Consider the following 24,737-nt stretch of genomic DNA (forward strand, 5'->3'; position numbering starts at 1 on the left):
GTTATTAATTTTACCTCAGGTCGGGCATGTAACTGTAATCCAGATCTTCCTAGAGACTGTTGGGGCCCCGTAAACGGCCCAGGATGTGATAAGGAGGAGGCTATACTTCTGCATATGCTATAGGAGTGCAACATACTTAGAGGATTTTGGAAAGGGAACTCCAGATAATAGATTGTAATCAGATTCAGAGCCAGGTACCCCGAGAGCATGCTTACTGGGTATCTTCGGTATTACAAATGTGGAGGAATGTAAGGACTTAGCTATTCAGAGACCGTTGTACGTGGCTAGGAAAACTATAGCAGGCACCCATTGACCACCACAAGCATGTGTGGCTTGGTCCATGGGCATCAGATTGTATTCTTTTAGTTTATGCGTTGTCTTCATTTCAGATGTCTTCAGCTGTAATTCACATTCCAAACCACTGACAATGTTAGATAGCAGTTAGGACAAGGAGACACACATCTGTCTGTGTTCAAGATTTTGAAAAATGCTTTCATTATAGTACAAGGAGTTAGAGGCTTTTCTAAGCTCCTGAATAGCTGAAGTGTCCTTCTCTCCTTCCTCCCTGTTTGATTGACCCCTGGAAGCAGAGTCAGGTATGGTAGGGGGAGGAGTAAGTAGGTCTGATTCTTGTTACTATAGAATAAAAGCATTTTTCTACTAAACTTCAACTAAAATTGCACAAGACATTTAAATTGGTTCTCTGGATTTATGACACAGACAGCTTATCCAGACAATAGACCATCAATGTCTAAACCGTGTCTGAGCGACAACTGGCAACCTCACCAATCAGCTGTTAAGCTGAACCCTTGCAATGGCACCTATACACAACTAGCAGTAGCCTTGCACTGTATACTGTTGTATTGGTGGCATGGCTTACTGCATCTCAGCCTCTATTGAATGAAATGGAAGGTAAGCTGCAGTAAACCTCACCATCACTACACAGAAGACAGTGCAGGGCTTTCACCACCGTTCACTGTGTAGGTGTGCAAATGTGGATAGGCCATCTGTTAAAAACCCCTATAAGCTTCTGGTTCACTTTCCACTGACTATACTGGATATCATCAATCAGTTAAGAAGCCATGAATAGGACAAAACCAGACGTGCTCAATAGCATGGTTTTATTTAACACTAAACTCAGCGCACTGGCAAGTTGTTGACAAGATGGGATATGAACATTCCCATTACCACACCACAAGCTACACAGCGGCCCAAAGACAACACAAAAAGGACATTCTACAGCACACTGTGATATGGGACACTAGGAGAGGAGTGTGAGCACAAATAGCACTAAATGTTTTTCCCATGGAGTGCAGCACTTCTTATAAATTGACTATTACTAGAGGGAGTGTATTGAGCAGCAGAACAGTGCTATGTACACACATAGTAATGCCTCTGTCCCATACTAAAGAAATGGGCTAACTGTGGCAGCCAGTGTGTACTTTTGTAATGGGAAAACCATTCTAAGTGCAGAAAAAAGGAGGGGGCGAGCGAGAGCTGCTGGAATATGGGAATATTTAAGGAACTGGCACAACCCTCATGGTGTTGGTGAAACCGGACCCTGGCTGCCAGCCAGTTAGGACAATGACACAATCTCCAGTCTTGAAGAAACCACGGGCTTTACCTGTAAAAATAAATAAATAAACTTTTAAAGACACATTTACATTGTCAGAACTATGTAGAAGCAATGCATATAGTTCATATTAAATATACTGGACCCTTTATAACCTGACAGAACCTTCAGCTCTATGCACATTTTCTCAATTTGCATTTCCTACTTCAAGCATTTTCCCTTAACTTATTCCAGGACTGGCAGACATTTTTGGCTTAATAATTGGAGCTGCTTGTTGTATTCTCTCCCAGCAGCCTTTCTGAAGACTACTTAGTTCACACAAAGGTAAGAATTTATTTAAGTCCGAGCAAGTCAGTTGCACAAAAATCTGCAACCATTCAGTGGTTTTATGCCATGGTTGACACAAGAAAAAAAATGGCTGGGGCATTGCTTAAAAAGCAAAAAAAGGGAAGGCCTCCCACATTTACTATAATGTATGCCAGAAAACTGGCACAGATTTCATAGGGTGGCACACAATCACAGATGCACCAGATTAAGAGGCCCTTGCATCTTGTGTAATTGCACTAGCATGTTAAATGCCAGGCTTTAATACATTGCGCCTACAGCGGTATAGTATAGTATAGTATAGTATAGTAAGGTAAATAGCTTAAGCCAAAAAATAATCTCTCCATTATAGTCAGCTCTACTCCAGGTTTTGGTTAAAAATACTATGTGTGAATCCAGTCATAATCTGTTGTTGGACTAGACTCCATGATGGCGATCAGGTTACATGGCATGTAACAGAATCACATACGTCACCTTATAACTTAGGATCTAATTTGATAAGTATATACATAAAACTGCACTCAGTCTGCATGCACTGATCCCTTCTTACCAATATCCATAGCAAAATTGACCCTATTATCCACATCTTCTGCCCAGGCCTGATTTACTGGCTCTTTGTATAACACAGGAAAGATGCCACGGTACAGATGTGCTTGCCGTGCTGTTTGTCCATTACGGGTCACAGCTATGATTGGAGCGCGTGGACGATACCGAGCGACCAAGTGTGCAGACCTGCAAGCATATAGTGAAAAGTGTTTTCAAGGCAAAAAATGTGTAATCGGAGTCATTGAGCGGTTAAGAGTTTCTTTACATACTAGGCCAGGGTCAGATACCATTGTTTTTTTTTTTTTAATTCACAGATCCCTCTGCTTTAGATGAACAGAGGTGTATAAAGTAGAAGGAGTTAGAACAGTGAACCAGTCAAGTAGAATATGTAGTCTGATTTAGCAGTAGCACTGGACTCAGGCAGGAATAATCAATAAAGTTCAAGTAAGCCTGAATCTTTATCTACAAACCTTTATATCAATCTGCTGATCTCCTCCTGTCTCATGCGGCTAACAAACTGCATATTAAAAGGTGAGAGGTTTTTAGAAAGTTCTGGTTTTCCACCTGGTAAAACACTACAGTTTACCTTTAAAGGGGTACTCCAGCGGGGGGGGGGGGGGGGGGGGGGGCACTTTTTAGCTGGGACCGGGGAGGAGGTGGCTGAGGGAAAAGACATCCACTCACCTCCCCGGTTCCAGCGGCGGGTCCCGCATCGCGGCGCTCCGGTCCCCGGCTGCTTCTGACGCGGGCCCGAGACGATACGTCTCAGGTAGGGATGGTCCGAACCCGCCGAGGTTCGGGTTCGGCTGAACCCGAATGCTCTGCATCGGATTCCCGCTGTCTGCCCGCTCCATGCAGCGGGCGGACTGCCTGGAAAACTGGGATACAGCCTATGGCTATGGCTGTATCCCAGTTTTCCAGGCGTTCCTCCCGCTGGATCCGCCCGCTGCACAGAGCGGGCAGACAGCAGTAATCATTGCGGAGGGTTCGGGTTCGTCCGAACCAGGTTCAGACCATCCCTAGTCTCAGGTCTGCTCAGCCAGTCAGGGGCGGGATCTGAGCGGACTTGAAACGGATCCCGCCTCCTTCACTGACTGGCTGAGCGGACCTGAGACGTCATGTCTCAGGCCCACGTCAGACACCAGGAAGCGGCTGGGAACCCACCGCTGGAACACCCCCCCCCCCTCCCGCTGGAGTACCCCTTTAATGCTAGGGATGGCATGATTTCATAGCTTCATTACCTTTACAATTCTGATTAGGGTTAATCTAAACAGTAAATGTTGAGGATAAATGCTATTTCCTTCCCAATGTTGACAGCTCATTGTCTAGGTTACCAAGCAGCTCTCTGGCCAAAAAGGTTCCCATCCGGGGGTTTGGTCATCAATATAAAGTATATGGGGCTTTTCAGAGACTTTACTGACTGACAGATGTAGGTGGAAATAGGGCTTAGGTGTGATTGAATTTCAATGCTTGACCACTTTGTTCTCAGAAAGATAAGCCACTACCAGGGCTGTCTGGTTGCAGTTTACCCCTCCCCATAGAAAACTTTTAGACAACTGCTTTTAGACAAGAGTAGTCAGTAACCTAGACAATCTGCCAACAATAGGAGAGAAAGAGCAGCATATCAGGAGGAGGCAAGTTTGCAATGAATGTATTTGCAAAAATATCCTGATAACTTTATGATTCTTATGATTTTGATTGCATTTCTGCCATCAATGTATGCCCAATGAAACATTAGCAGGATTTTTTTTTTAGCAATGAAAACATGACCTCCCAGTATTAAAGGGGTTATTCAGTGCTACAAAAACATGGCCACTTTTGCCCCACTCTTGTCTCCAGATTGGGTGGGGTTTGAAACTCAGTTTCATTGAAGTAAACAGAGCTTAATTGCAAACCACACCTGAACTGGAGACAAGAGTGGGGCACAAGTGGCCGTGTTTTTGTAAGGCTGGATAACCCTTTTAATATACAAATACATTAACTGAAAAAAAAAAAATGTTCCTGAACACAGTTTTAAATCAGCAGTTCGAGATCAAATGTTCAAGCTACTAGATAGATGCCAAGACTACACCTCTCATGGCTAAACAGTTTGACATTTTGGATTCCAGGGTGTGTGAATCAGCATTTATCAGAGCGTGTGGAGAAGTTTACCTTTTAAAACTACCTTACAAGCAAGAACTCTCTCTAGAGCTCAATGGAATATAGCTATAAGCATATGTAACAGCAATAAGTGTGCAATTTTTACCTGTTAAGTACTTTCAAGCTTATGTGGATAATATGCAATGGCTGTACATAAGGAAATGGTCATTTCTATGACCCTGCTATAGAAAGTCAATGCTATAAATAACCAGCAAAGAAAGGTCAGAGTGAAGGAACCACATAAGAAAATGTCACCTGAAATAGGAGTAGCAACTTCAGCTGTCTGAACTACTAAAATACATACCAATCCTGTCTTATGATCTTACCTCTGAAATCTATATGTCACTCATTGTTCTTCTCTGACTCTCAGTAAAATACCTATTAGCCTAATGCCTATAGTTTTGCTAGTCTGTTTGGAGTCTATTTAATGGGCATTTAACTGTTAAGGTAATTTCTGTGGAATTAAAATATTCACCACATTTGAAGTGTAATTTTATTTTTAAATGTTTAAATATTTCTTAAAAATCAATTCTATCATTGAGATATAGGGGGAGATTTATTAAACATGGTGTAAAGTGAAACTGGCTCAGTTGCCCCTAGCAACCAGATTCCACCTTTCATTCCTGCACACTGCTTGGAAAATGAAAGATGGAATCTAATTGGTTGCTAGGGGCAACTGAGCCAGTTTCACTTTTACACCATGTTGGATAATCTCCCCCATAGTGTAAAACCACTAGAGGAAATTCCTCATGATCACGCGTGAATTCCCTTATTTTTCAGTACCAGAGTAAAAGACACAACTAGGAGTGCAATATTTTCATATAGTTTGGCCATCTGGAATAACCACTTATTCGACATAGTATATTTTCCATACAGAGAATTAATACTACTATATTAACACTGCAGGAATTGTTCAATCCTTAGAGCACTTACCTCCAAATCACTGAACTTAAAAGGAATAGCATAAAACTTTAAGTGTCCCCACCCCACTCCTACCTGCCAGATTTGGTAAGGACGATGATTGCTCCACTACAGCATTTGAATGATGCCTCCACTGCTCCAACAGCAGTTGCTTCTGTTGGATCTTGGGTCAATGGGGATACACGTCTCAGCTCTTCAAACAGCTGTCTGTGGTAAATGGCTGCCTCCGCCTCGCGAGCGATCTAACAGCAATTGGATGGGGAAGCCGCAATTGCCAAGTGCAGGCAATAGGGGGATGGGGGGTGTCAATGAATGAGCAACAAGAAGGTTGAACAGGATGGGGAGGGGGAGACATTCACATCAGTCAGACTGGAGTATTGTTTTTCACTAACAGCACCTACTTCACCTGATCCCATTCACACAACATTTACACGATTGACCTGCCTTATCTGTGGATTGGAATAGCGCAAGAGGTCGCAGCATTAACAGCAAATATAGTGCGGCAGGTTAGCCTCACCTGCCAGACTCTGTCAGAACTATAAGCGCTCTTGCTAAACACTTAAAAGATGCCCCCACTGCGCCTACTGCCATCGCTTCCGCAGGGTGCCTGGAGCTAATGGTGAGACGGGAAAGTTCCTCGAAGAGTTGGCGGTGGAAAACAGCAGCCTCGGCCTCCACAGCAATCTGTGAGCCGGAGGGGAGGAGAGAAGGAAAAGGAGAGGAGAGAAAGGGATGCAAACCAAAGAAAGAAAATAAAGCAGAGTGATTCTCTGCACTTTAAATCTAGAGTAAAAAGTCACAAGGTTAGAGTGGAATAGAAGGAAACACTAGGGTTAAAGAAGAAAGAAAACTAAGAAAGTAGAAATGAGAAAAGGGACAGAACAAATGGTAATAAAGATCAGTCATCAGGCTGTTGTACCCAATACAATGCAGAATATCACACACCACATGATATGCAGAAGGCGACACCTGCAAATATGAAAACTCCAAATCTGACTCCAGCCTGGTGACTATAGACTTTAAGAATCAGCTGTAAACTTTTAAACAGACAGAAGATGTCAAGCATATACCTATGCCACTAATATTCATAACAATTGCATATAACTAAACACAGGTACATAAAAAATAATAATATTAAATATAATATAATAATATATACAATATATATATTAATTATTATTATTATTTTTATTATCTTTATATTATAATTATATAATATATATATATATATATTTATATATATAATTTATAATTTATTAACGGACTTACATAACTAAAGCTTGGGAACTATGTGGAGAATATAGTAAAGGAGTAGTGCGGCGCTAAACATTTATTCACAAAATAACACACGTTACAAAGTTATACAACTTTGTAATGTATGTTATCTATGTGAATGGCCCCCATCCCAGTGTTTCCCCCCACCCACACTAGACCCGGAAGTGTTGGTGCATTATACTTACCGCATTCGTGTCGACCCCCGACCGCCATCTTGTAACAATGTCGTCGTCTTCGGGAGGCCGGTCGAACCGCTCCGTCTGTCCCTCATACCAGCCCCCCTATGCCGCGTCATCAGCTGCTCAGCCGCAATTGGCTGAGCATAACTGTGCTCAGCCAATCATGGCTGAGCAGCTGGTGATGTGGCAGAGGGGGTCGGCATGAGGGACGGAGGGAGCGGTTCGGCCGGCCTCCCGAAGACGACGTCATTGTCACAAGATGGCGGGCGGGGGTCGACACAAATGCGGTAAGTATAATGCACCAACACTTCCAGGTCTAGCGTGGGGGGGGGGGGGGGGGGGACACGGGGAAGGGTGCCATTCACATACATAACACATTACAAAGTTGTATAACTTTGTAATGTGTGTTATTCTGTGAATAAATGTTTAGTGCCACACTACCCCTTTAATGTAGATATGTAGATTATTAATATCCCTTATCTATAAATCTTATGCTATATGAAATGACAAAACCAGAACAGAAAGACATTTTTTCTTTAAAAAATGTGCAGTATTACTGCTGTTCTGTTATTGTTGTTTCAAGGTGAATAATCAATCTATGACATGGAACATCACATAGGACAAAGTGGTCTGCAATACAGTTCTGCATCAGGCTAGTCTGCAGAAAATGCTTTCAGTTAAGGATTCTCTATTCTTTACACGTACCTAATGGAGTTTATTCATTGTCTATATTAGTCCAAAATTCAAGGGCAATTTGGTCTTTCGGTAAAGGTAAGTGTTAGAGTCCTATTACACGGAGTGATATTACACGGAGCGATATTTAAAAATTAACGACTAACGATAAATGGTCGCAAATGAGATTGTTTATCGTTAACCTGAAATCATTCACCATATTACACAGAACGATGGTCGTTCGTTACTATCGTTACTATGATCGTCATTGCGATCGTTTCTATGATCGTTTACTCCATCTGATCCAAACAAAACAATGAACAATGTGCAATTACACTGAACGATTAGTGAACAAATGCGGAACTTGAGCGAACGAATGTGGAATTACAGCGAACGATTAACGATAATTTTAGGTTCAGATATCAACGATCGACATACGAGCGATTTTTCGCACGATAATCGTCCAGTGTAATAGGGCCCTTAGATTCTGTCTGCCTACCTCTTAGTGATGAAATATTAACATTGCAGATTTACTTTGTCAATGCAGTTAGCAAGACTGACAAATACTGCAAGATGGGAGATACACGATGGTAGATGAAATAGTTTGGTATTTGATCCATTTCTAAAACCTAAATACCATGATATTACTTATTTGTACAATCTTGTTTGCTGCGACTTTCATAAAAGCATGTTTTGCAGAGTAATGATATAAGTAATATAGTAGGATGTAGTACTAGTAGGCTAGTGTGAGACTTCTCGATTATGCCTCAGTACATCATGCAGCACACTGCCATACTTCTCCATCACAGCATAAATAAACAGAAAAAAATTATCAGGAAAGGTATGTAGGATGACTGTACACAACTGTGCCTGGTCTAACCATAACTACAGTGCATGAGCAGTGCATTCCATACAAACCAGCCAGTGCATGCAGTGCAGTTGATGAGGTCAGTGATATATAAAGAATTAAAAAAACAAAAACTAATGAGCACCTAGAAAATCAACTGAAAATCAACTGAAAACTGCAAGTAAAAAAAAATGCAAGCAATACAGATTTTACAGTTATTGTGGAGAGTTACCATCTGCCCTGGCTGTTTAACCTCTTAGATACAGCAGTCAATATCTAAGTAAAGGATACTCTCAGCCCATTGGTTCCTTTAGGTCTACTAGAGGCATTTGTCTATTAAAAGCAGCACTCTAGGTTTCTTTTTGCCCATATAATACACACTCACCACCACTACTCTTGCAGTGCCAGCTGTTTTACCCCACCTTATCCATACATTTCATTACTGCAGCTGGGTCATGTGGCCAATACTCACACTGCCATTAATCTTTGCAAAGCCAGGGACATCATGGGAAATGTAGGTAGCATCAGCATACCATATCCGTGGGGAAATAAAAATCAAAATGACAGACCTATGCATACCACATGAACTAAAAGAGGTATACATAAGAGCCTCTACATAATATGTAATTTTTAATATTAGCCTATACTGCATTATATGAGCAAAAAAACAACAAAAAAGAAAAACATTTTTTCCTTTGGTACATAGGTTCCAAATGTACAGCCTAATCATTTTATACTAACTGGTAATAATACTACACCCAATTAAACAAAAACTTTAAGACCTCATCACCCCCCGTGTCGGGGTGACAGGCTCCCGTACCTGATCGCGCCGGGTCCCGCTTCTTGAGACTGTCGGGTGACGGAGATTTCAGCACCCGAAGCCCGGCGCGCGCGCTCCTGAGAGGAGTCCAACTCTCAGAGAATGACTGGTGAGTCCAACGCTCCTTCATTCTCTATGAGAGTTGGACTCATCTCAGAAGTGCGCGCGCCGGGCTTCAGGCGCTGAAATCTCCGTCACCCGACCGTCTCAAGAAGCGGGACCCGGCGCGATCAGGTACGTATAAGGTGCTCTAGTGGAGCGTCGGGAACCGGTCACCCCGGCATGGGGGGTGACAGGTTCCCTTAAAAAAAAAACAAAAAAAAAACTTAAGCCACATCACATATGGCATGGAGAAAAAAATATTTGGTACTGTCTAGTTTATAGTCTTAATAAAACAACAAAAGCATAATTGCATGTCTGTTTCCATGTCCCACACAAAAAATTAAATATTAACATAGGTCTTAGTTTTGCAGGTGGAAGAATATGTAAGTTACTACTCTTGGAATGCAATGATGAAATAGGGGAAAAGGCCCCAAATTAGCTGCTCCTTAAGGGGTTAATTTACACCATTTAGCTGTCCACAAAAACAACTTGTGAGCTTCAGAACATGCAGGTCACCAGTCACATGTGTTATGTGACAACATTAGATCTGCTAAAGGGTAAAACAAGTGTGAAGAGGAAAAAAAAAAAGTGATTTTTATATTTCTAAATACAATAGTCATATCAAATTGTAATATGGAGATTTTAAATGGCTTCATAAATCAATAGAAGCATTGTATGAACATAGAATTCAAATATATAAAACTGGGGAAAATTTGAAAGCACTGCTGGCCCTTTCAGAACTAGGTGCAAAAACCTTATTAAAACTTAATACACCAAGCTCTTTTTGGCAGTATATCTGGAACAAAGTTCTTTACATCAGTGTATACCTAAAAGAGGGAAAAAGGCAGAGAGAGCAAAAGTGTCTGCACACAATGATGCATTTGTAATGTGGCCAGTTGCTTCTGTCAGCATATTCCCACAGTGGCTATGAAAACATGCCAAATGAGCCACCTCAGTACCAGGCACAACCAGGATAGTCCTAACCAGCAACAAGAATACACGGGTTGGGGAAGGAGGGGGGCATCCCAGTCGATCAAAGGCCTACACATGACAGTACTGTGAGGGTTTGAAGCTTGGTGCATATGCATGAAGTTACAGGACATAGAAGAAATATATAGCAAGAAAAGATGAAAAGGGAACAAGATAGGGGGTTGACCTTGCCAGCGCTCGCATTAAGCTATCTAAATACTAACTGCGCAAAGGTGTTAAGCAAGCAGAGTAGAGCAGCGCATGCCAAACCAACCACATCTAAGACATGATACAGCAACCACCGCACACTTGTTTTTTGGCAAAAAAATCATTACACATACATACTGAAGTTAACATACAAAACATCCATATTGTATTAACATTACATACAAAATGCTAGTTGTACTCATATATACAAAAACAGTAGACACATCTGTACATTCATAAATAATTACCTATTGTAAAGTATGTGTGTGCTGCTACACTAGCTTAGAATTTCATTTGTATTTGATCAAACAAAATACTTACAGCGTGCTGCATGCGTACTGCCTCCAGTGGATAGTCTCCCTTAGCAGTTTCTCCTGAAAGCATGATACAGTCTGCCCCATCCAATACTGCATTGGCAACATCACTGCCTTCAGCACGAGTTGGGCGTGGCTTTTTGATCATGCTCTCTAACATCTGGAAAGAATAAATATTACCAAGCTTAGTTGTAGCTGATTAGCGCTCGCTTGCTGAACCTATTACACTGCTTGATAATCATGCTGCAAGGACATTACTAGCTTTCCCTCACTTGTTGGCAGATTTCTGGCTCTGTTACACAGAGAGATTGGCCGATAGTCCAGTTTGGCCGATAGTCTCTCCGTCTATTAGGGCCTTTACCGTCTGATAACTGAACAAACAGATTTACAATATTACCTGTGTGGCACAGATCACAGGTTTCCCAGCACGATTGCAGCGACCAATCATCATCTTCTGAGCAAGGAACACTTTTTCTGCTGGGATCTCAATACCGAGATCTCCACGGGCCACCATGATACCATCACTAGCATCTAATATTTCATCAAATCTAGAAGCAAAAACTTGGTATTAGCAAGAACACACAAATGTCACGTTGACTTTGTTTTCACTTTGAAAAAAAGCTATATATAAAATGTTATACAACACTGTATATTCTTAGGGAAGATTAAAATAAATGTTTTCTCTTAGGATCCTGTGGAGTCCATTTGTTTTCACTCTGTATACATTATACTGGAATTTAGAAGGACAGGGACAGTTGCTTTACATGTGTAGGCTCCTATGACAATTCAAAAGATCTACATGCAGTGAAGGATACAACCTCTCATCCAACAAACTTACCTTCGTACTCCCTCATGGTTTTCTATCTTGCTTATAATTTTGATGTTCTTTCCCTTCTCCCCCAGAACTTCGCGCACAGCATGTACGTCATCTGCCTTGCGTATAAAGGATGCAAAGACCATGTCCACTCCCTGCTCAACTCCAAATTTAAGATCCTGGATGTCCTTGGTGGAAACAGCTGGCAAGTCTACTGCAGCTCCAGGTAGGTTGACTCCCTTTTTGCTGCCGAGAGACCCACCATTCTCTACCTCTGTCAAAACATAGTCAGGGCCTAGAAAAGAGATAATACAAGAGGGATTTTTAACAAACAACCACATCATTGCTCCCCAATTTTCTGTTATAGGTAAATTTTTACAGCAAGTTGCTACATATTCCAAAAACCAAACAAGATCTTTTTACCCCAGGTTAGATGCGCACAGGGCGCTGAGGATGAAAGTTAGTTTCTTGTATTTTGTAGTTTAATCCATATGCTAATTAGGCGGTTTGGGGCACTGGGGGCAGGGCTACTAATCTTTTCTAGGTTGTTTACAAGGATACCCGATTAAAGTCATTTTAATTTAATTTAAAAAAATAAGGTCCTATTCTGACTCTATAACTTCTTACCTTTCAGTCAGTAGTGCTGTGTGTGGGGAGCTCAATTTTTGCACAGTGATCTGTAGTTTTTATAGGTATTACAAATCACAGACTTCTATGGAACAATTTTTTTTGTCATGCTCGGTTACTTATTCAGAGGTGGTTGGACAGGGAGGGGCAGGCTAGCTGTGACCATCTCCTATTATGAAAGGCCTTATCTTGTTTTATCTATATACTGGTGTCACCTTTTACTGCAAAGTAGAACACTGCTGAAAAGTAAAGTTTGGTAGAAGTTACAGTAGTAGTAAACAGTAAAGATGCACATGTGCGTTGCTATTCCTTATAAAAGCCATGGCAACGTTTTCTCAAAATCAAAGGTGATCCCAGCAGTCAGACCTCCTGCAAACAGATCAGCTTGTAACCTGATCCCTCGGTAAACAGATTATGTCCCATCTCTCAAGACAGATTTTAGTAGTGAATCGTTAGTAAAAGGTCAGTGCAGTAGAAAGAACAGAGATAAAAGTGGTGGCTCATAAATGGATAAAAGGTATGGATAAATGAATTAGAGTTGTTGAAACTACTGACCAATCTCTTTAACAAGCAGGGAAACAAGTCCATCGTCTACGTAAATCTTGCTGCCAGGCTCCACCACTTTGGTAATATTCTTGTAATCAACCCAGAGAACCTTTTCATCACATTTTTCCTGGTAGGCATCATCAAGGGTCACTTTAAGGGTTGCCCCCTTCTTCAGTTCAACCTCTGCAGTACCGCTCTACAGAAACACAAGTCCAGTTACATAGTTTACATACAATTACTCACAAAATAGTTAAGGTATCACAATCATGTTGGTCTCAGGATGGATTTGTCTTTTTCCCAGAATCAAGAACATGACAACATCCCAATAAAAGGGATCATTTAAATCATGTCAGTTTTGTGTCACAATCAGCCACAACCACACAACTGCAAAAAACCCATCATGGATTTTATTTATTATTTACTGCAGGGGTTGTGGTCACCTGTGGATTGCAGCGCAACCCCGTTCACTTGTGTAAGTTAAAGGGGCTGTGCGACAGGCAGGGCAACACACTGGTTCTTGGACCAGGAATCACCGTGCAGGCCTAGCCTAGATCTTTATTATCTCTAAATTTTGCTAGATTTGCCATTAAAAATCCATTACCCTCTGGTTGTAAGGAATTATCTAGGGTTACAGAAACACAGTTCCTCTTTCCAGAAACCACACCACTATTGTCCACGTTTGTGTGGTATCGCAGCTTAGTTCTATTGAAGTGAACAAAGAAGAGTTGCATTACTGCACACAACCCGAATACAGGCGTGGTGCAGTTTTCTGAAGGAATGCAGCCATATTTCTTTAATCTTAGATAACCTCTTTAAAAGGTGTTGTCTGGGAAGAAAAGGTATTACCTTTTCTTCTCCCTGACACTCCACTTTGGCCCTTCTGAGACAAGAGCGGGTGGGTACCATATTGTAATCATTTACAGGCAAAACCACACCTGCATACGATGTCCAATAGTCATGTGGTGTCACAGCAACATTGTGCCGCTATTGGATATCTTATGTAGGTGTTATTATGCCCACATATGATGACTGTCATATGGTACCTTCCCCATTTATTATTATTATTTATTTATAAAGCACCCTTAATTCCAAAGTGCTACACAAGTGAAAGGGGTAACAAACAAGAACATTACAAGATCAAAAACACATTACATAAAGGCAAATGGCAGAATGGTACATGGGGGAAGAGGACCCTGCCCGCGAGGGCTTGCAATCTCGGAAGACATACTTCTAAGACAAATGTAGGTCAGGAGTGGAGTCCTGGGGGAGTAGAAAGTTAATGCCCTTTCTGCTCTCTGAAAAACTCCTTTAACATTGTATAGGTCCTAGATAACTCCTCAGCACAACTGCATAAAAAAAATGGAAATTCTTACTCCTTTGATCAGCCCAGTGCGAATTTCTGGTCCCTTGGTGTCTAAAGCAACAGCCACTGGTCTGTACAGGATGGGGTTAGAGGCGAAGCTCTCTGTGGCCTCACGTACATTTTTGATGGTTTCTGCATGGTACTGTGAAAGACAGATATGAAATTAATATTAAATAATAGTGAAGTCATTTGGTACACATGTAAACATATACCAGCAAAGCAATAAGGAATCCAGTGCACAATAATTATGAACACTAATTTGTAATGTGATATAGAGGAACATAAAATAGGCACGCCTCAAGATACAAACTCTGCAGGTCTAGGCTGCCAGCTGGCATGAATTTACACCTAACCCTTAGATATATATCTGCCAAGTCTTCAGCAAAAAAATAAATATATTTTTTTACAAGAATGTTTTTAGTTATTCAAAAACTTATGGAACACCAGCACCAACTACAACCTTTCACCCCACCCCCCACCAAATATTCTATTTTTATAGCAGACAGCTGAAGGGACCAGATTGAATTTCTCCAGTGACCTTCTACTGTACTGGCTGTAGTATACTGATATACACAAGCCTAACCTCATGTGTCCCATGGGAAAAATTGAGACGAGCAACGTTCATTCCAGATTTGATCATTTCCTTTAGCATATCCACTGAGCGAGATGCTGGGCCTAAAGGAAAATAAATAAAAGGTGAGCATTAAAAAAAAAAAAAAAGCTATGTGTTTTTATAGGTTATAAGCTCTATAAAACCTTCCACACAATATCTTCTCTGATAGGACATCCTGCACAAATGACAGCAAAACTTACCAATGGTGCAGATGATGCCAGTGTTACGTGCTACAATGGGCTCAGAGTCAATGTCCAGACGGCACATGTGCTCCAAAAAGGTGTCTGCCATTGCGGCATGCAGCTGCTGTGTCTGGATAAAGGCACTACCAGCCTCTGATGCATGGGATTTCGACATGATGATCTGCACATAGATAAAACAGTTGTTTCACTGACAAAATAGACGATCAGCATTTATTTTATCCATGCAACACAACTATGAAAAAAAAAAAATTGGATATCACAAACCAACATTTTATTTCTCTTAACCTTCATGGAGAGAATGTGGCTTTCAATGCCACTTGGAGTGTGCAATGTATCCGGGTAAGGCCTAGAGACAATGCCAATATGCCAGGATCGTAGCACAATTTCTACAGAAAATTGGCATTATTTGCACCCCATTTATGATGAGTTTTTTTTTTTTTTTTGGGGGGGGGGGGGGGGGGACTTGCATACCAACTAATAGCCGTTGCCAGCTTAAAAGGGTATTCTCATCTCCACTAATATAGTTAAACCTGTAGTTCTTGTAAACAGAAATACTTTCATACCCATTAATTTAGCAAACTTGCCTCCTCCTGATAGGCTGCTCTTTCCCTCCCTTTGTTAACAGCTCATTGTCTATGTTACCAATTACTTCTCTGCTCTAAAAGCAGTGGTCTGGCTGGTGTATATTGTATATCTTACACATGATATGTACAAACACACTCTCAATACATGTACATTATAGCTTTACACACACTAGACCACTACCAGCATGGTGCTCGGTAACCTAAGTAACAAGCTGTCAATAGTGTCATACACAAGAACACAGGATTTGGCAGAATGTGCCCATGTTCTCAATGCAGGCGTGTCTAGGTCCAGCATTTCATGCACTCCCTGTAGCATTTTCTGCTGAACAGCCAATATACACTTGTGCTGCTGCTTATAAAACAGGCGAAATATTATGAATTATTTCCTTTTACATAATTACTATGAATAATGTTTTATTTCTGCCACAGACTCCCTTTGTCATCCCAATGCTTTCTTCCACTGATTCTTTTTAAAGAGTTTTTCCATAGTGTCATAGTCTCAGTTGTCAGCTCGAGGCCATCAGATTGGGTTAGGGACATTTACAATCATTTAGAAAGAAGAGAATCATGACAGATGGCCCATGTCAATGATGATGAATGCCAGCTACTTAAAGTTATTGTTACTTGCTGCACAAGGGGTAAATGTAAATTCTGCCCATCCTTCTCCAGTATTTTCAGAAAGATGGGATTATAGTCAATGATTTATGAATGAATGGAATCCAACCACTAATCGCAAGGAGGAAGGTGGCACTACAATCAGGGCAGAACCTATATAACCTTAGGGCCCTATTACACCAAATGATTATCGGCCATACTAGGGCAATAACGAGCCAATCCAACCGATAATTGTTTTTTGTAATAGCACCTATTGAAAGACAATGATCAGCCAACATTGTGCATGGTCTTTCAACAGGTTAAAAAATCCTGATCACATAAGAGACTGACTGCTGTCTGACGCTCCGTGTAATAGGAGAGGTGGCAGCAGGCATCCACTCGCTTCAATGGGCCACCCAAAAGCTCCTTTGTGATAGTTTATTGTTAGAAAACCACGCAATCTAATAGGTTTTGTGCGCAGTGGGTGTCTCAGGAGTTGTCCCATCAGTACAGAGCAGGCTACTGGCTGGTTGGCCCTCCATGTGGGTCTGAGAGGACAGTTTTCCAGAGCACAATGGAGCTAATAGCTGGATATAGTTTATCCATCTGGAGGATAACCATTCTGCAAGCAGATTTTCATTAATGTGTCCTAATCCTGGCCCAGCAGCAACCCACACCAAATCTCAACTCTTCTTGTCAATAAATAGGAGAACAGATAACAATATTGGAGAAAGGTGAAAAAATGAAAATAATAGTTTCTCCACTAACCAGCTACCTCCGAATTTTCATTTTTTTCCTCCTCCCCTTCTAAGAGCTCTAGCACTCTTTTTTTTTTTTTTATCTACAGGGCCATGTAAGGGCTTGTTTTTTTCCAGGAATAGGTGTACTATGTAATGGAGTCTTTCATTTTCCCATATCATGTATTATGGAACCCCAAAATATTATTTATGAAAATATAAATTGGTGAAATTGGAAACAACAATGCAATATGGTAACTTTTGGGGGGGGTTCCTGTGTCTACTTAATGCACTATATGGTAAAAGTGACATAGTATCATTATTCTATAGGTCAGCCCAAACACAACCATATGCATATTTACATTTTCTCATGCGTTTTTTTATTGAAATCCTTTTTGTTTCTTATAATTAGTTAAAAAAAAATTGTCCTCTAGTGACTCTGTTATAACGGTTTTAGTTTTTCACCTATGGGGCGTCATTTTATGCGCCATGATCTCTTCTTTTTTTTTTTTTTTTTCTTTTTTTACTAATACCCTATTTGTAGATCAGATGTTTTTATCACTTTTTCTTAAATATTTTTTGTATATAATGTAACAAAAAAATTAAAAATATCCAGGCGCTCTCCCCCCCCCCCTTTTCGTTTACGCCGTTCACAATACGGAATGACGATTGTTATATTTTAATAGATCGGACAATTATGCAAGCTACATTATATAATATGTTTAAATATTTTTATATGTTTTATTTATTAAATGGGAAGGGGGGGTAATTTTAACTTATTGGGGGAGGGGCTTTGGGGTATTGTAAGAAACCTTTTTTTTTTTTTTTTTACACTTTTTAAGTCCCTTTGGACGACTTTTACATACAATTATTAGATTACATACACTGATCATTGCTATGCCATAGGCAAAGCATTGTTCAGTGTATTAGGTGTTCTGCTGATTGAGCCTGCCTGTGGCAGACTCAATCAGCAGAGCACCGATCGGACCGCACGGAGGGAGGTGGTAAGAGACTCCGTGAAAGCAATCAGGACCCCCGCAGTCACACTGCGGTGGTCCGATCGGTAAGTGGAAGGAGCTGCTCCTGTCACTTAAACGCTGTGGTCGCGTCAAAGCATTTAAGGGGTTGATGACAGGCTGCAGTGCAATCGCTGCAGTCTGCCATAACCGGTGAGGGCCGGCTGCTCACTGCAGCCGGCCCCCACCTGCTATGAAGAGCGCTTCATAGCTCTCTAGAGACCCAGGACGTAAATGTACATCCCAGGGTCGTCTGGTGACTGACTTTTATGCCCAGGGTCATCTAAGCGTTAAAGGAAAACTCCGGCAAAAACAAAAAATACAGTGCGGGCAGTGGGTGGTGAGAAACATAAGAATGTATACTTACCTGTCCCCCTAAAGAGTCAACAGGCTACCAGACCAGCCTCATTTTCTCTCCAGATATCATTTTCTCCCAGTTTCCTAACACGTCACAACCCGGGGGAAAATACCCACTCATCCAATCAGAGACTGCAGCAGTGTCCCGCCCCAGTCAATGACTGGCTGAGCGGGGCATCCATCAACCGGATTAAGGCGTTGCAGGAGGATTCTGGCAAGGGTGTAGGACAGGGGATGCAGTACTGCGGGGGCACTGAATGGCTGAGTATGTTCCCCCTGCCCGGCACTTTTTTTTTTGCTTTCGCTTGAGTTCTTCATTAATCCCGTACCTGAGCCTAAATTTTCACATGGATAAATATAAATAAAAAAAGGGTTTTTGAAATTTGACTGCAAAAGCTCATTCAAATGACGTATATGTTTTTTACTGGATGCCTGGAGTATTAAATAGCATACAAGATGTTTCATGTGATGAGAGGACAAAAATAAACCCCCTGTACTCCATCAGGAAATGGAGTCCCATGGATATGTTCACAATATATATGGTACACATTTTGAGTGAGAGATGCCTAACCTGGAACAAAGACAAGAAAACTGCTGGAGTGTTATCAGTTGTACAGGAGTGTATGCCCAGAGACAAGTTATTAGGTTCTCTGCAAACCCCTATACACTAAATAAGAATCATTTACCCATCTGACATGAAGATGTGATAAATGACATTACTTTTAGTGCTAAAGCTTTTGCCATCCCTTTACAAAAAAAAAAAAAAAGTTAAAGCATTTACGAAAATCCAATCTAATAAAAAGTAAAAGCTACCACGTGTTCACAATGATGCCTTCATAGAGGATATACTGCTTCAAGTCATGTGGCAGAAAGAATATCCCACCCACACTGTGTGTGACTACATTAGCACCGCAGTGTTACCAAATGAGTCATATCACTCAAAGGTACTCACGACACATAGAAAAAGAGAGTAAATGAATGCTGAAGCAGTCACAGTCCTGCCACACCAGCTTCAATGGCTCCATCATACAACAGTACTGTAAGATGCCCTGCTGCCTGCCTTCATTTAATAAAGTAGACTCATTGGTTTTCCACAATCATTCTCAGATGCCTCAGGCAGGAAGGTGTCAGGCTGAAACAGCAGACAGAACGCTTTCCTGATACTTACAATAAAATGGAGGGTGTACCTGCTGCACAGCTTGCTGCTCCTCTTCTCCAGCAGCGACAGTGACTCAGTGCCAGCATCTCTGCAGCTTTATCACTCCCCTCTTGTAGGACACGCCATGATGAAACCCCTCCCTCTGCCTAGAAACCCCAGGCCGTACGTGCAGCTGCACACGACCCCGTCACATGGACAGAATGAGACAGAACCCCACCGTTCTAGAGTTACCTTTTTATTCATGACATTCATACAGAGGTAAAGCCATTGGATGTGCTCTTACATATACAATACTGACACCTACATGGTACCCCGCTCTTTGATGCTCTGAAGCATAAAGCACATTATGAGAATTTAGTTACTGAAAAATAATGCAAACTCACAATAGGATAATAACGGCATACACAAAACCTAAATAACCTGGTCACAGTACAGAGCATCCAATAGACACCGGTGATAAACATTTATTGTGGCTCCTGTCCAAGCTTCAGTACTGCAATGCAAGAATGGTCTGTTACCCATCTAATAAAGGGAATATCATACTACTAATAAATACACAATGATATAGTACACGGGCTAGTAAGGACAGCCATGCAACCTACAGAAAGAACAGAAAGCAGAAGCTGCTTCTGGTAAATGCCAGTCATTCCTACCCCAGTGCTCCACTGCTGGGGAGGCCCCTGATAACAGAGGCCCCAGCGTTCTGAAGGATATTACTCAGCTTTTCCATTTCTTGCTGCATACAGGAAATCTCTGACTAAGCAATCAGGATGTCAAGAATATGGTTGCAACATATTAACACACAAGAAATAGTCACTGAATCACACACACATCAGATCTTGGCCTACCGGTCAATTATCCATGTTATAATACAATCGTATCACAGCAAGGGATACCATATAGAAGATATGCTGATCAGAACGGGCCATGCTAGGTCACATAGAGGGGCGGTGAGAGCAATCCCTAGGTCACAGAGGGGCGGTGAGAGCAATCCCTAGGTCACATAGAGGGGCGGTGAGAGCAATGCCTAGGTCACATAGAGGGGCGGTGAGAGCAATGCCTAGGTCACATAGAGGGGCGGTGAGAGCAATGCCTAGGTCACATAGAGGGGCGGTGAGAGCAATGCCTAGGTCACATAGAGGGGTGGTGAGTGCAATCCCTAGGTCACATAGAGGGGCGGTGAGAGCAATGCCTAGGTCACATAGCGGGGCGGTGAGAGCAATGGCTAGGTCACATAGCGGGGCGGTGAGAGCAATGCCTAGGTCACATAGAGGGCCGGTGAGAGCAATCCCTAGGTCACATAATGGGGCGGTGATAGCAATGCCTAGGTCACATAGAGGGGTGGTGAGAGCAATCCCTAGGTCACATAGAGGGGCGGTGAGAGCAATGCCTAGGTCACATAGAGGGGCGGTGAGAGCAATGCCTAGGTCACATGTAAGAGAGCTCTGACCTTCCAGCTGCCCATCCTCTTAATGAGAAAAACCTCTCCTAGATCCTAAGGCAGCATGAATGCATAGAACAGATGTGACACATATGTAGTAAGTGGTAAAGCCATACAATCAACTGCTTTTTTTTTCTGCCATCACATTTAGGACAAAAACACACTACGTATTTTTTTTGGCCATTTGACAACCTGCTTTTGGACAACCATCATTTAGAGTCCAACCAACTGCTGGTATTACGGCTCAAAATTATGGTTGTAAAAAAAAAAATTAAAAAAAAAATGTCGTCAAACCACTAAATAGACAACTTTTGTTCGCGGCCTCAAACTGCTCACACTGTGGTGTGTGAAACACCCCCCCCCCCCCTAAAGCTGCTCTCTTGTCCTCCATCTTTTATATATCGCCCCTACTGCTTATTGATTGTTAGATCATTTAACATCTACAAGAAAAAAAAAAATGGGAAAAAAAATGCCCCTTCAAATTATGCCCTTTTGCACCACTGTTTGCTGCCTCCACCTTATGGCACTATTCCCAACTCTTCGGCAGAGAGTCTTTAGAGGGTGCTGTTCTATTGACTGCACATAAATAAGGGCTCTGTCACCAAGAACAGGAGCACCATGGGTTGTTGTACTGAGACGAAACATTATGCCGATGCTATTATACAAATGAACATTTTTACATACATCATCTATGGTGGGTGTGACAGGGTCGGGGGCCCTTATCATACTAGCTCTGATCTAGTCAGACGGCAGCTTGTACAGAAGTCATCAGCTACACACAGCACGAATGACCTTCACAAGTTCACAGTGCATCTCCCTAAAGGATGCTTTTTTTAGCCATGGAAATCCACCCCCTGCAATACCACAGCCGCCTCCTCACAGCTGAGCACTAGAGGATGGAAAGGCTAGAAAAATTACCAAAATTCCTTAGACTATTACATAATAGGAAATCAAACGTCTATGGCATCAACCCCCTCATGCTCTTTAGATTGTAAGCTCTTCTTCCCTTTAGGTCGTGTAGGCATGATATAACTAAAGATTGTTCCTGATCCTGCAGCTACCACAACGATCGGGAGTCTAGTGTGATTCTGCCTACAAGTTCCGATCTGTCCCTATGCGTCTGATCTTGCCAGGCAGCTAATAAATGGGTGTGCCTGCCAGCAAGCATCACACTGTACATAGCGGGGTCTTTATGCAGAAAAGATATAAAGCGGCTGTGGAGACGCATCAGACAGGCATATGCACGTCTCCTCTTCCATAAAAGAATATTACAGGAAGGATAAAAGGAGTGAAACAGAGAACATCCACAGCCTTATAAAGGGCACCAAGTGCTGGTGTGTAATAAGCCTCCTGTCATATTACTCTATGGAGATCACTACCTAAGGACCAGGCTGCACACATCAGCCAATCAGAAGCCACCTCTCCCATTTCTCTTTAGGTATGATAACGTTAGCCGAGTTCTGATTGGCTGTCACAGAGCCCCTAGGCCTGACACAGTAAGGGCCCCTGAGAGACACGCCCCCTGCGTCTCCATGGTGATAACTGATGCAGCACTCTGGAGAGGAAGCAGCCATCTTTACACTCCCACAGCCTCTCTATATGTCAGGCGTCTCATCATATTACTGTGGGTTGGAGAGGAATACTCTGACTTACAGCAAGGAACATTGAAGTTCATAGCTAACAGTCTTCCTAGTCTGAGTATGGCAGCCACCTATGTGTAACATAGCCTTCTCACATCACTAATGCGACTAATTATTTATGACTAGACTCCCTGCCCCAGGCCTGCAGGCACATAGCGGTAAGGCGTATTACCTGTGTACCCGGTGTGACCGCACACTGACAGCTCCGCTCTCGTCTCTCTCCGTCGTCCGTCTGACAGAAGCCGGCAGCTTCCCAGAAGCAAGGTGATCCCTGCAGAGCCGAAGCGCGCCCCACACCTGCCGCACAGATCCTTGCGCCTGCTTACACCTTCCCCGTTCCCACCCAGTGTTCGCCACAGATAAATCTCAGTTGACCAGTCCTCCTAATCGTTCTATAAATAATGCTCCTATCTGCCATAACACCAGGTAGTAAACGATAAGCAACGTGGAACTATTTTTCTTGGCGGAAAGATCATAATAAGAAATCTTCGAAAAAGATGACGCATTTTCTTTGCTAACCAATGAGAATGCAGTAAGGTAGCAGCTGCTGAGTGCGTGCTCGGAGAGTGGAGCTGCGCATGCGCACAGCACTTGGCCGCATCCTCTAGTTGTCATACAGTGTGGAGGGCGGTTGTGTGACTAGTAGGGCACGCAGGGCGCACATGTACGAGCAGTGTATGCCAGGGTGATAGGGAGCAGCCCGGCTATCAGACACTGGCAGGAATAAAGCAAATACACCATGGGTAAGGGAGTCAGAGGAATAGCAAGGGCCCAGGATGCCCCCCAACCCACACTCAGAGTCACACTGACAGGATGAGGCAGTATGAGGAGGCAACCTCCTAATTCATGCTATGAGTGAAAGCTGCAACCAGCTGGAATCCTATTACTAGGCCTATGGCCTATATGTGTCACTATAAACTGAATAGGAAAAATAAAACTGGAATTCAGATTGTGCCAAGGGAATATTGTGTTGGCTACAGAATAACAATCTGTGATTCATAGACCTTTATAGACCATACGTATGTAGCCTGAGGGATGAATAAATCAGGCAGAAAGATCCAAAGCTGCATTTGTAGGTACTGTATCTAGGACTGTCAGAAATGCTTCTCCACGCTGGCACCATTCTATTCATGTGCAACGCTTAAAGCGAATGTACCTGATAGCACATTTGCTTTAATCTGTGCTGTATACTGTATAGCATTGCCAGGACACGGTACACTCACTCGCTGACAGAAAAATAACGTACCCAAACAGATATAGCGTATTGTTCAAAACCTTTAAGAGAGGCAGGATGGTCATTATGGAGAACTGCTCCCCATCAGGGCCATTCTGACCAATCTGTTAGCAATGGTTATGGGCGGCAGGAAGAAAGAAAGATGGAGAACAGCCTCCAGGCAACCCAAACAAACCATCCGTTCAGATAAACATTTGATCCACTAACAAGCAACTCCCACAGGTTCCTGGTTCACCATCCAGACACTGGTGGCACTTTTACACCCCTGTGTTGTGAATGAGAAAACACAAACTTTTACGAACTGGAACTGTATCATCTTTAGCACCAAATCCAGATTCTGTTTAAGCTCTGATGTGGTCGGGTTTATGAATGGAGGCCTTGTGGTAAGTGCTTTGATCCTGCCTTTGCTGTGGAGTGACACACTGCTCCAAATGCTGATGTGAAGATCTGGGAAATCGCATGTGACAGTCTGCCATCCCAAGTATTAATACAAGGGACACTAACAGCTCAGTGATATGTGCAGGACATCCTGCAGCCGTAAGTGTGGCCTCTAATGGCAGGGCTTCCAACTGGCATTTCCTAGGCAATGGTTTCCTAGAAATGTGTCTGTCAGTTTTGTCAGATTCATTGCCAACTGAGTATTAATGGGACCGCAGCCGCGTCATCAGCCGCGATTGGCTGAGCATAACTGTGCTCAGCCAATCGCGGCTGAGCACAGTTATGACGCTGCAGAGGGGGGACGGCGGCAGCGATTCGTCAGTCCGTCCGAAGATGACGTTTGGCACAAGATGGGAGGACATGCGCGACACGGATCAGGTATGTATAATGCACCACACTTCCGGGTACACGTGCGGGGGTGGTGGGACACGGGAAGGGGGCGATTCACAGACATAACATACATTACAAAGTTGTATAACTTTG

At 42.5% G+C, this 24,737-nt stretch overlaps 2 protein-coding genes across 9 annotated transcripts in view; one reads left to right on the forward strand and one right to left on the reverse strand.

The window, feature by feature from the left end:
* Positions 1 to 1,107: 1,107 nt before the first annotated feature.
* Positions 1,108 to 19,585, reverse strand: PKM (pyruvate kinase M1/2). Of its 2 annotated transcripts, none has more exons than XM_069980914.1 (11): positions 19,511 to 19,585; positions 15,052 to 15,214; positions 14,822 to 14,913; positions 14,249 to 14,380; positions 12,885 to 13,071; positions 11,727 to 11,997; positions 11,286 to 11,436; positions 10,896 to 11,048; positions 5,579 to 5,745; positions 2,448 to 2,629; positions 1,108 to 1,624 (listed from the first exon to the last, which is right to left on the reverse strand). In XM_069980914.1, the coding sequence occupies exons 2-11, from the start codon at positions 15,206 to 15,208 to the stop codon at positions 1,518 to 1,520; spliced, it is 1,599 nt and encodes a 532-aa protein (XP_069837015.1). In that variant the 5' UTR covers positions 15,209 to 15,214; positions 19,511 to 19,585; the 3' UTR covers positions 1,108 to 1,517. The 2 variants fall into 2 exon arrangements, with proteins under 2 accessions (XP_069837015.1, XP_069837025.1); XM_069980924.1 differs by lacking the exon at positions 5,579 to 5,745 and adding an exon at positions 6,021 to 6,187.
* A 2,906-nt stretch (positions 19,586 to 22,491) lies between these two features.
* The window catches only part of PARP6 (poly(ADP-ribose) polymerase family member 6), a 64,746-nt gene continuing 62,500 nt past the window's right edge, over positions 22,492 to 24,737 (forward strand). For 2 of the 7 annotated variants that reach the window (XM_069980937.1, XM_069981002.1), the window contains exon 1: positions 22,496 to 24,199. The gene's annotated coding sequence lies outside the window, so the exon portion shown is untranslated. Of the gene's footprint in view, positions 24,200 to 24,737 lie in introns of all 7 variants that reach the window. The other 5 variants (XM_069980995.1, XM_069980946.1, XM_069980956.1 and 2 more) reach the window with 5 other exon arrangements.

Source organism: Dendropsophus ebraccatus, chromosome 1 (assembly GCF_027789765.1).
Source record: "Dendropsophus ebraccatus isolate aDenEbr1 chromosome 1, aDenEbr1.pat, whole genome shotgun sequence".
NCBI classification, from domain to species: Eukaryota; Metazoa; Chordata; class Amphibia; order Anura; family Hylidae; genus Dendropsophus; species Dendropsophus ebraccatus.